We start from the raw sequence: 13,174 nt of genomic DNA, 5'->3' as shown, positions 1-13,174 counted from the left end.
AACACTCCTTTATTCCCACCACTATTTCACAAATGGTAGGCCTTTTGGTGGCATTTGCAGATACACATGCCATTGCTATTTCCAAAGCTTTCCAGCCAAAGCTAACATTGAAGTTCTTGTCAAATCTCGAATCAAAGATCCCGTTAATGTCCCCTTTTCAAGCAAGAAAGCAACCCAAGCACTAATGTGATCATGTGTTTTTGATAAAAACATGTTTACTAGTGATAATCTTCAACAGCACAACCCCAAAGCTATAGATATTGCTTTTCTCATTTAACCTGTTTGATAAGTAGTACTGCAATATAGACCATGCAACTCAAGTCATTATCTTATGAATGTTTATGTGTAGCCATATATAATGATAGGTGAAAAAAACTAGGATTAAGTACTAAAGTCCCCCAACCTTTTAGTATAATTCCAAATTGGTTTCAACCTTTTAAAACTTTCCAAACAAGTACCCAACTTATTGAAATTGTCACATCCGTTAAGTTCCAGTTAAAAATCTGTTAAATTAACTAGACTTACTTTGTCTCCAAAATCAATAGAAGGTCATGGAAGCATAGTCTCCACCCAACTAATGGTTACCACAACCCTCATCATGCCATCACCTGTAAACCTATCGTAAAACCATCATCTTCACCCTACTACTCAAGCCACCAACTTCGAGACGAAGGTTATGGAGGTTGCATCATGGCATGGGCTGCCATGATGCAACACCACCATCTTCACCGCCCACAAAGAAAAACTAGAAGCTTTACGAGCCAGGAATCGGCGAAAGAGGAAACCATATGAATATAAACAAACTCCTTGAAACCCTATATGAATTCTTAACCCTCTTCTTTATTAAGAGATTGCCCTCCTAATGTAATTTTGATTTGGGTCCATTTCTGATTCAATTCAATACCGGTTTGATCATTGGGTTCCATATTATATAATCTATGATTGAAATTTAGATTTTGGGGCAACTAATATTAATATTGTCCATGATATACCAAAGTGGTGGTTGAATAGAATCTATTTTTGAAAAATTAACTAGGGCTTGACGGATGTGGTATTTTTAATAAGTTAGGTATTTGCTTGGAATGTTTAAAAAGATTGAGATCAATTTGGAATGACACCAAAAAGCTATATATAGATATAGACTAGAAGTAGTGCCCGCGCGTTGCTACGGGATTACAAAAATGTGAGTATAATATAGACAGATATGTAAAGGATGATGAAGTTTGAATCAAATGTGTATAAGGGCTTGTGAAAATGATGGTATTCAAATGAAAGTCTGTATAAAAGTGAAGGAATAGAAAAGGAAAAATATGACACATACAATTTTTTTGACTTGAAAATTTGGTCTCATTGTTTAGGTATTTTGGTGCAAATGGCAAAATTAAATCAAACATGTTGAAAAGTGAAATGATGTGTAAAAAGATGGATCAGATATATCTAGTTTGGTATCTCTTTGCAATACAGAGACACAGTTTGTTGATGTATTTTAGTTCAATCATCACTTCTATCTTTTCTCTTCAGAGGAATTGGTGCTACCTATTTATACACAATCACTTTCTTCTTTTGACCTATTGTGAACACATGGTTAACCGGTTGTTTGTCCAATGAAAGGTTTAAGCTGGACATATATAAGTATAAATGCAGGTACTCTGATTGAAGATATACTTTATACATATGTACAACTCAAGTTATCAATGGTCAAGCAAGGAATAAGGCTTGTATTTAGATTAGGTAAAAAGAAGACAGTCGGTATATACATTGGTAGTAGCCAATTCCCCTAAAGAGAAAGGTTAGTAAATATTGAATTTAAATGAAAACTCAGCAAGAAAGAATATTAGGAAAACATACCATTAAATCGTTGTATTGTGATTGAGGATTTAGACGATACCTATAAGAGGTTTTCTGTAAGCTTAACCATACAACGAAGAAGATGAATAGAAATTAGTTTTTTAAGCTGGTTTTTTTGTTTATATTTTTATTTTTTATGCATGAGCAAGAAAAGGGTACTGTATCATAATATTAGTGGGTTAGAGAGTATAATAAGAAAAAGAAACATAACCTTTGTGGAGACTGATGTAGTCTGTGGTATACCTGCACCAAGGTTGTGTAATCAAATTTAGTTGCGAACATTGGGAAATGTAACGTAGCATAGTTAATGGTTGTTGTAGTAGTTGTATAGAGAAAATTGTGCTGCTTCAAGAGTCGATAAGTATTAAAAAGATGCAATTTTTTTGTTATAGTTGGGTAGAAAACATATACTTTAAACTTCTCAATGTGTTCTTTAGGAGTGCATTAAGGATTCAACTGAATTTTACTTCTTCTTTTTCAATCTTGCTCTCAGTTGTGCACTCATCTGCCTTCCAATCGTTACCATTTGTTCATTATTTGTATAAATGAAAACTAAAAAGGTATAATACTGTTAAATGAAATCCCAAAATAGTTGGGTAAAAGCATTTTAGATCATTTCAATTAAATCTTAAATTGAAAAGAACACTTCAATCTAACTAAAAGTACACAAGCAAAAAACAAAGACAAAAAAAATGTTTAAACTAATCTAGAAGCCAAAATGATCGCCCAACCTCAGTAAATTAATAATAAAATTGTAAACCCATTTAAATTCACAGGAAAATCAAAAACTTGAAATCGGTAAACATTGTACCTTGAAAGGGGTATATGCACAAAGCTCTTCGAGACTGATCCGAATTTTGACATTGGAGATTAAAGTAGAGTCTGATTATCAAGGTTTTACAGTAAGGATCGTAAAATACATTAGGATAAAACACTTAAAACGGAATTTATATGTTTAGACAAAACGCTATGAAATCAAGGCTTGAAGAAATTTGCCCCTCCTCCGAAGATGGAGGGAGGGCGCAAATAAAATCCAAAGTTATTTTGTTGCGCAGCATTGATTGAAACCAATAATGAAGACAACTGGAAAAAAAATAAGTGGAAAGCAGACTGAGTTTGTCTTTTTAAAAAACGATTAAAATCTGAAACAATTATATACACCAATCACAACAACTGAAGTTTCCTTTGTTAAACAACGATTAAGATGTAAAGCAACCACAAATACGAATTCGAAGCAACGCGAAAGAACAACAACAACTCAACCTGTATCAAATTATGTTTCAAACATGTACAATTGAGGGAAAAAAAAATTACTCACATGGAAAACCAATTTATTTGAACCATCATAAACACAACAGATAAAACCAACTTGGCAAGGCTTATTTCAAATAAACACAAAGTAAGAATCGAAAATTATACATAGTTGTTGTAAACATACCTAAGCTCAATGTGACTGTTTTATCAATAATCTGAAGAGGTAGCATATGAGCAGGCTCCAAATTTAACAAAAAAACTTGTCGCAACCTGCAGATTTGCAAAAAAATAGAAACAAAGATTTGACATTTTACTTCAAAGGTGAAAAATGCAAAAGAAAGGATACAATGAAACAAAAGAAATTATAGATGATAAAAGTTTGAATTCCGAATGGAGAAAAATGCTAAATTAAGATAGAATGCATTGAGCAATATCTAGTCTCTGTTACTAAGGTATTTTATACTGATGAAAAGCTTAAACTGGAATAATGGCTTGGTTTCTCATATTTTTTGTTATTTTTGTTTTTGTTCACCAATGTTAATATACAGCTACTTTAATCATGTTGCATAAAAAATATAAGCATTTATATACATCTCGCTTAAATAAACAATTTGATCACAAATTTTGCAAGACATCTTTAAAAACTATGTTTGTAGTATAGTTGTTTGCAATTTTTCTCCATTTGGAATCAAAATTTTGAGACCTTCTTTTGATGTAACTCTAGATAATGCTACATATAATTGTCCATGGGTGAAAACAGGTTCTGGAAGATATAAACCAACTTGTTTCAAAGATTGCCCTTGGCTCTTATTAATAGTCATTGCAAAACACGGTCTAATTGGGAATTGACGTCTTTTAAAAATAAAAGGCCACTTATTCTCTATTGCTGTAAGAGTGATTCTCGGAATGAATACTTTGTGACCAATATTGTTTCCAGTAAGTATTTTAGCCTCTACAATTCTGCTAAATAATTGAGTCACAATTAATCTGGTTCCATTACACAAACCTAAAGACTGATTTAAATTACGTAATAGCATAATTGGCATTCCTATCTTCAAAATTAGGTTATGTGTAGGTAAACCATTGAAATCCAATTTATTAAAAAATTCAACAGGATATAATGTTTCCAAATTTTCAATATTTCCATTTGAAGAACACAAAGAATCATAGCTTAGAAACACATGTTGTTCTCCAGGTAACAAATCTATTATATAATTATTTATATCTGTAACAGTTGTGTTTCGAGGTGTTATAATAGCACGTTCTCTCAAATAGGCAAAATTTTCAAAAGAATTTTCAAAATTGGGATAAGTTGCTAAAAAAATTGATAAAATTGGATTTCCAAAAGAATGAACTATCAAATCTTTAGGTATTTGAATCAAAAATGTGTCTTTATCATCTGAACTATTTTCACCAATTTTTCCATCACCTATTTGTAAAATCCAATTTGTGAAATCACTGATTTTTTTTTCTTTTCATCAATGCTTAATCCATTTTTTGATAATCTCATGTTTTCTGTTAAATAAAAAATTTTAAAATGTAACCACAAATAAGAACTATTCAAAGAAGCATTTATTATATCTTCTTTGCTTCCTCCAGGTATAACAGGTAATATTTGGCGAAAGTCACCACCTAATAAAAGAGTTTTACCACCAAAAGGAATATTATTTTGTAATCCATTTAAGTGGGACATAATGTCAGAAAGAGATTTATCTAATTCTTCAAAACAATGTTTGTGATTCATAGGTGCTTCATCCCATATAATTAGATCCGTTTTTTCGATTAATGTAGCAAGGTGAGTTTTCTTTTTTGTTGCACAAATTGAAGAATCAGTAAGGACCAATGGTATTTTAAATTTGGAATGTGCTGTTCTACCAGCTGGTAATAACAACGAAGCTATTCCTGATGATGCCACAGCTAAAACAATTTTTCTCTCAGATCTAAACTTACTTATAATAGCATCCCATAAGAAAGTTTTTCCAGTGCCTCCATGACCATAAACAAAAAATAGTCCACCTTTTTTCTTGTCTACAGCATCTATAACAGAATTATAAATAAGTTTTTGACCTTGATTAAGTTGCGATTTTAAAAGTGTGTGTTTTTTTGACAATTCTTCACAATCATAATTTAATTCTTCTCTTAAAAGTTTATTTTTAATTTCTAACATTTTTTTTGCATCAGGCATTGGTAAATGATATTTGGCCAAAGAACTTGATGCATTATTAAAAAGTAATTCTAACTCAAACAATACAGAATTTTTTAATTCATCCTGTGGTATGATCATATCAGGAATTGCAAAAGTTTTTCGCAAATTGTACAAAATGTCATCATACATGTTTTGCCAATGAGTATCAAAAAGAATTTGAGGATTTCCCACATCGCAGAACAAAATTATTGTAACAAATAATTGTCTCAATTGAGGAGAAGAAGCAACATTTACAGCACTTGATAAAGCCTCAATCCATTCTTTATCATCTCCTAATAATCCCAATGATTGACAGGCAGCATGATATGAAGGATGTATAATACCATTAACAGTTCTTATATCATCAAAGCTTAATGCACCTTTTTTCAAATTCAAAAGCATTCGCAAGTAATATAATTCACCAGATGCAGGATGCACATATGCTATTCTACCTATTGAACCTTTTTGTTTTCTTGGTTTCCAAATTTTTTTCCTTGTATCATAAAAAATTTTTGAAGGAATTTGTGCATAAGTGAGTGCGCGTGCTTCGTTATAAATTTTGTTAATTTCAAACCAACTTGTTAACATTGTATGATCAGAAGCATTTTGTTTAAGAATTGAATGGATTGATTAATCCCCACTGAAAACAATATTTTGTTCTAATGGTAAATGCACCGGTAATCGTTCCACAGAAGGTTCCCTATGATGTATAGAATATTGGAACAATCTCCAAACAGCTTCATAAGGTGATATGTATCGACAGTTTAGATACATTAATATTTCATCATTTGGATCCTGTTGAATGACTAACCGTGCTCTATCTGAACCTTTATTTACATATTTGAACAAATATTTTATAAGCATTGATTGACAGCAGGATTCAACGTTTATGTGTGCATTATATCTTAAAAGTAATTCACCGTTATAAGGAACCACAAAACCGTTATCAATTTTGATTCCATTTTTTATCACATATTTTGTATCATCATCACGACGCCTATAAGCAGGAAAACCATTGTCTTCAAAAATTGTGTCATTTTTATATGGCTTAGGAAAGTTTTTGGAACACTTATTTTCTCGCATGCAAGGAGAATTTTGATTAATATGTCCACATGGCCCATGAATCATAAATTGGTTAACAATTTCATAAAGCTGAGGATTGAAAAATTTGTTTGGTAATTCAGCAGAAATAATTGAATCTATATCTGATGCCATATAACATTTAAAATCCGATTTCAACCAGATTAACATATGAGAATGAGGCAAACCTGTTTTTTGAAATTCAATTGTACAAACATCTGTTTCCAAAAATAATTGAAACAAACAAAAACCCAAAAAAAAAAAAAAAAAAAAAAAAAAAGGGTTAGCCTGATGAAGCAAAAAAAAAAAGGAAAAAAAAATTCATATAAGGGAAAAAATAAGTTTTAAGAAACTTACTTGCCTCAACCTGTCCAAAGGGCTTTCCAGATTTAATGAAATCGAGCATATCATCAAGTTTCATTTTAAATATTCTAGAAATTATATCATGCCTATTCTCAGGCTTGTATCCTGTTTTTTTTTTCAAATTCTCTTATGATTTCTGGCCACTTTACATTGCATGTAAACGTTATGAACAAATCAGGATGACCATATTCTCTACAAATAGCCATAGCATCTTGATAATTATTAATCATATATCTAGGACTTCCTGTGTACGAAGCAGGTAACACAATTTTTTGGCCTAAATTGTTTGCATCATTGTCACCTCTTGACATTGCATCATAAATTCCTTTGTAAATTTCACTTCTTAAATTTTTCTGATTTTGTCTAATATAATCCAGCCTATCTTCTTCAAGTGTTGCAAAGGAATCTACCAAATATTGTTGAAAAAGTCTACCACCTTTTAACAGTGTAGTTAAGTATGGATCTCTTTCTTGAATCTGGTAAGCTATATAAGCTCTCATAGGTATTCTTTGTCTCTTTGTTTTTGGACCGTTATAATTTTCATTCCATTTTAAATCTGGTCTATACCCATCTTCACCATATGGAAAAAGAATAGGATACTGAAGAGCCATAAATTTTGGATTCAATTTTGTAACATGCTTTAATCCTTCACTTTTACAATCTACAATAATATCTCTATTAGAATCAGATAAACCTATATCACCAACTATTAAACCACCTATTTCATCACTTGTTGGTTGATCATATTGCTTGCTATTATTTGGTTGTCTCCCTAGCAACGTAAGTTTTAAATTGGTCAGACTATCAGTTTCATATTTGTCTCTTGCTGTTCGAAAAAGTTTGACCAACTCATTTGATTCATCAAACATTTTAATCAAGTTTTCCACAATTTTTGAATCAAGTTTTTTATTTGTTCCATCACAATCAAAAGCTCTAAGACGATTTTGTATTTCATTATATGTATCATAAACATATAACTGAGCAAATTTTGGAGACTCATTATCAACAGGTAAAAGAGAACCCATCAAATGACAAACTTGACCACTAATTTTAAAAATGTAAGGACTTGATCCGTCATTAATTGAGTGATCAACTTTTGCTCCCATTGAAGTAAATGAAAACATAGAGTTGTAAGCTCTAATATTTTCTCGAAATGATAAACTTTTTTGACTTCCATTTGGATCAAGCAATGAATCTAAAAAAGATGGTGTTGGCTTTGGACTTGAAAATTTAATTTTTCCTTGTTGACAACAGAGAGTGAAAATTGGTTGATTTTTTGTCCAGCTTTGTTTAAGAGACTCTTTTAACCAAAAATATGCACCGCAATACACTCATTTATAACTTTTATCACCCAAATCCATATAATCTTTCACAACCCCTACAAAAAAAACATATATAAAAAAATGTAATCACTATATGGAAGTAACTTAATCCTAAAACTAAGCCTAAAGAAAACAATTATTGCAAAAAATTCAAAACATACCATTTCTATTTTTTTGGAAAAATGCCTGACCCTTCTTCATGGGACAACAATTATCAGCATCTACGATTTTTTGAATTCTGTTTTCAACATTGTTGAACAAACTCACAACGTTTTTCCCTTTTTTATCAGAGGTGTACATGGTTTTTTCAAGCGGGATGATATCCAACATTTCATCATCGTTAACAGGCTCAATCACACAGTGGTTAGTAGAAGATGTACTGGAGGAACATTGATATTCAATTGATGAATATTTGCAAATAAATGTGTCAGTTGCAGACATAATAACATCTTCAGAATTATGCATATAACTCGCTCTACACATTCTTTTTCGCTGATGACCATCGTCAACCAATGTATTAGATTCACTGTCACCAACGCTTTTGTTTCGTTTTATAGCATCATTTGTTTGATCATTTGTACATTTTTCAGACATGATGGAAACAAACAACTGCACAACAGATTAAAAAAAGAATGAAAAAAATCAATAAATATATAAGATATATATAAAAACAATAAAGATCACACAAAAATTAATGACATGTCAGAACAATTTCATTTCAATTTAACAAAATGCAAAAGAAAACTGCATTGTTAAAGTTTTAATAAATAATTTCAGAACTTTAAATAAGTTACCTTGAGGACAAAGCGCCTTGGAAGGTGAGAACAAATAGCTTTAAATCCAAAATACTCAAGATTTTTCAAATTTTGTTAAAAAAAAAAAAACACATCATCAGAAAACTCATCAAAACAAATAAACACTTATTTGTTCACATGAACTATCTATTGTAATATATGATGATAGTGCACAGTTGAGTGTTTAAGTTTATTAAATAACTGAAAGTTGGGGGTGGCTGGGTACATGTTTTCCTTTCGTTTTTTTTATTTTTATTTTTGGTGTTTATTTAATATCTCCAAGTGAACAGTAGTAGTTTCTAGGAAAACAAAAGTTGAGTTAATTATTAAAACAAAGAATATCATAGTTTACCAATGTGACAGAGATGCACTGTGTTTGCAAGATTAGAGATGAGCGCGGATGTACTTACGCTACCAAAAAATCCAAATAGAATTGATTACTGAATTTAACAATTAAAATCAAATACAAGTTTTCAAAAATAAATGCAAGGTGATGGGTACAGTTTGTCAATGAAACAATTTGAAGTCATATCTTTACAAGTAGGAGATAGCAAATATTTGCATTGCATATCTTAGTAGAATGAGTGGTTATGAAGGAGGATTAGATTTATTCAATTTCGATACAAAGAGAATTAATTAATGCAGGAACAACATTTGTGCACATTGAGAATGAAATTAACTAATTAACTTACTAACCCCTAGTGTAAATTTCACACCTATACTCAAAACAGATTTTGTAACCAATATCCCAAAAAAGAGGCAAAAGGAAAGAAAAAAACCTTTGTATGGTATACTGCGGCGTTATTTGTGTAACCGAACTCAACCCAGCAACCTTCTTGTATACTTGGAAATTAGTTACAGATTTTATGGCTGCAGAAGAAAATCAAACAAAAAGTCTTAACTTTCCTAGAAAATTTTACTTCTTCCTAAAAAACAGAAATCTATTTTTAATCCAACAATTATCAGTGCATCCCCAAACTGGAAAAAAGCAGAAGGATAGAAAACGTACCCAAAATATAACAGTAGCGTCACAGGTGCTTCAAAATAGTCACACCTTACTTTCTGACTCATTCGTATACTTGACTTTCTTTTCCTTTTACCTCAGAGCAAATTGTCTATTAGTTAAAGACCACAAAATCAAAATACTGGAAAGCCACAATTTACAACCCAAGCATATAAGATTAAGAAAAAATCAGGCAAAAAATAGCTACACAAACCAAATGAAATCCACAAAACTAAGCCAAATGTAATCTGTAAAGATCTGGCACAACACAGAGACCAATTTCCCCTAATTTAATTTTGATAAATGCAAAATGATCACAAATAACTCACTCAAAAATAGGAAAGCAAAAAGACCTAAAAACAACAAAAAGAACATTAAAACTGGAAACCAAGTTGTGATACTTCACCATTTGACATAGAAATTTTATCTTGCCTACACACACTGAAATCATTTTTTGCATCTATACACTGATAATTTGACATTCAATACAGAAAAATTAATCATGACCATTCCTCACTTTTTAAATTTTCAGGGAAAAATTGAACCACAAACAATAAAAAAACCCAAATAAAAAATAAATTTAACATCAAAGAGAAATTATATACCTGACCCAAAAATGGCTTGCAAGCTCCAGAATAAAACCCCAAAAGACAACAAAATCTAATATATATATACATATATATATATATATATCTATATATCTATAATTCCCACATATTCGACTTTCACACTATAGAAAACACAACTTCACAATATTTAAAATAAAATAAAAAATTTGTTGCAGAAAATGCTATAAAAGGAAAAAACTGAAATTATTTACCTTGAGCATAAACGGCTTCGAAGTTGCACATAGAAGCCCCAAAAAACGAAGAGCAAAGTGTCATGAAACAAAAAAAGAGATGCAAATCATACAACCAAACGACAGTTCCAAGGATATAAACAAAACACCAAAAACTACAAAAACTAAATTCCAAAAAAACATAGAGCATCGGGTTCTGAAATGAAAAACACAAACAAATCATACACCCAGACATCAGATCTAACGATATAAAGAAAACACCCAGAATTAGAAGGAAAAAAAAATTCATACAAAAATCCCACTTGAACATGGAAAACTACAAAAATAAAAATTAAAACAGCAATACTTTAATGGTTAAAAAAACTCACCAGCAAACAGAGGTGGACCTTGGAGGTAACAAATCCACCCTGATAAAATCCAAAAACCAACAAAATCAGTACTAACCCAGGGATTTTAAACGGAGGATGCAACAACTATTTATTTTTCCAAAGGGTTTTAAACGCAAGAAATTTGTACAGATGATTTGGCAGAGAAAAATGAGAAAGATGAGAAGATCGGAAACCAAAGGTTGAGAAAAGGAAAGCAACTGGAAACTGAAGGAGATTTGGAGAGATGCAATTGAAGAGAACTTATCCACGATGATCGACGCGTGGCAACACAGTGGAGAACGCATGGGAAGGCAGTGCAAAGGAAGAAAAGCAACGGGCAAGCTGGCATCAAACAGGGCAAACATGTTCCAGATTTGTTTTTTTTAATTATATTTTGGTGGCAAGCCATGCATCATTGCTGCGAGATGTGATGGGGTAAGGTTTTTTAATTATTTTATGGTGGCAAGCCATGCATCATTGCTGTGAGATGTGATGGGGGTAAGGTTTTTTAATTATTTTTTTGTGGCAAGCCATGCATCATTGCTGCGAGATGTGATGGGGTAAGGTTTTTTAATTATTTTTTGGTGGAAAGGCATGTACCATTGCTGTCAGTGTGGATTAGGTAAGAATAAAATGCTGGAATCGAAGAGAGAGCCGGATGGTTACACAAAAAGTAAAATAGAAGAGGGAGTCAGAATGGAAAAATAAGATACTCAGGATGATCAACACGTGGCCAAAGAGTGAAAGAATCCCGGAGAAAAGAAGGATAACAATAAGGATCTCTCCAACGCACGAAGCAAGGGAGAGAAACGGAAGAAAGCAAAGAAGCGAAGGGCAGATCCGTCCGGACACTATTTCTGAACAGTGCCAGAAACCAACTGGGTTTTAGTAAATATAATATCCTTCTCTCTATATCTGGATCCTCTACCAGATTTTCTGTCTAGCAGACAATACAAGGCTGCTTTTAATCTTAACCGTTCACAATGATCTAATGTCTAGGAACTGTTTAAAGAAATTTTAAATATTTGCCAAACACTTAGAAGCGACTCCTAAACAAGCACTGAGAACAAGAATTACTTACTCGGGGGCAAGGTGCCCTGGAGTTCCAGCAACACGCGTCGATATATGAGAATCGTCCTCCGTAAGAAAATTTCTGGACATGTAGAAATAAGATATTTTGGCTTGGAAACTTTCATTGAGCAATATGTTTGATGATTTCACATCCCCATGGATTATAGGTGGCTTAAAACCATAGTGCAGATACTCCAATCCTGCATTTATAAATTAAGACATCACTTGCCAAAGATAATTGAGAAGATCATAGAGACGATATGCTAGCTAATTAAAAAAAGATTATGAAGTTGTAGACCTTGTGCAGCTTCTATTGCTACAAAAGTTCACAAGAAACGAAGTTAAGATGCCACGCATCTGAAAAGAAGAAAGCGGTACATATTTTGATTTATTCCGAAGTGCATGGTCTTTGTATTTAAGGGGACCAATTCCCTTTTGATGTTTAGCTAGGGGCATTCGTGGGACCATGATTTTCGAAGATCGGAGTAAGACGGATCGTAATACGCCTACCTCAGAAGTTCGGTCATGGAATCAACAGCCTCCATAGCGGAGCTGATTAAAAGGATGAACGATGCTACTATCGTCCTGCTTCAGAATCAGTGGGTGAGATCCATTGACTTCGTTGAGATAGACCATTCTTGTTCCACAAGATTTGTAAACCTAAGAGGATGCAATATCTACTTCCTAGATATCATCATAGGTTCTCCCGGTTTAATACATATTCTACTATCCTAAAAGGTCATCTCCTTGACTGTTACAAATACACCCTTCTAGGCTTCCTCTCTGTTAACACAATCACTACTCACTTATTATCTTACCTACTGCTTGAGTCTTAATATTTCTTACTAATTTGACCATCGGAGAGCCTTGAATTGGCACACCCTCGGTCCAGGGCTTACTCATGGTTGTGTGTTCCTTTACAGGTTATCAGATCTCGAAGTATATACAAAAAAACTTGTCAATTGGATCATGCAAACTAGTTTCGTAGAATGCGTTAATCATTGAAGGAATTTAATATGCCAACCCTATCACTCAATTTGCTCGATGGCTATACCACTTATGAGATGAAACAAAATCCTAAATCCCA

At 32.3% G+C, this 13,174-nt stretch overlaps 1 protein-coding gene across 5 annotated transcripts; it reads right to left on the bottom strand.

Annotated features, from left to right (window-relative positions):
- Positions 1-3,166: 3,166 nt before the first annotated feature.
- LOC148694292 (uncharacterized) lies at positions 3,167-11,489 on the bottom strand. 5 transcript variants are annotated; one of them, XR_015966176.1, is made up of 5 exons: positions 11,017-11,489; positions 10,670-10,684; positions 9,856-9,961; positions 9,626-9,716; positions 3,167-3,372 (listed from the first exon to the last, which is right to left on the bottom strand). XR_015966176.1 is itself a non-coding variant. In XM_088699431.1 (3 exons), the coding sequence occupies exon 3, from the start codon at positions 7,852-7,854 to the stop codon at positions 6,823-6,825; it is 1,032 nt and encodes a 343-aa protein (XP_088555557.1). In that variant the 5' UTR covers positions 7,855-8,661; positions 9,626-9,716; positions 9,856-10,660; the 3' UTR covers positions 4,688-6,822. The 5 variants fall into 5 exon arrangements, 1 of the variants encoding a protein (XP_088555557.1); XR_015966177.1 differs by lacking the exon at positions 10,670-10,684 and having other exon boundaries at positions 11,017-11,487; XR_015966175.1 differs by lacking the exon at positions 11,017-11,489 and having other exon boundaries at positions 10,670-10,991.
- Positions 11,490-13,174: the final 1,685 nt, after the last annotated feature.

Source organism: Pyrus communis, chromosome 9 (assembly GCF_041283825.1).
Source record: "Pyrus communis isolate YQ-2024b chromosome 9, ASM4128382v1, whole genome shotgun sequence".
Taxonomy (NCBI): Eukaryota; Viridiplantae; Streptophyta; class Magnoliopsida; order Rosales; family Rosaceae; genus Pyrus; species Pyrus communis.
This window is presented reverse-complemented; position numbering and strand designations above follow the sequence as displayed.

Excerpts from the sequence above, each read along its gene's own strand:
- LOC148694292 (XM_088699431.1), bottom strand. The coding sequence starts at position 7,854 with ATGTTTTCATTTACTTCAATGGGAGCAAAAGTTGATCACTCAATTAAT.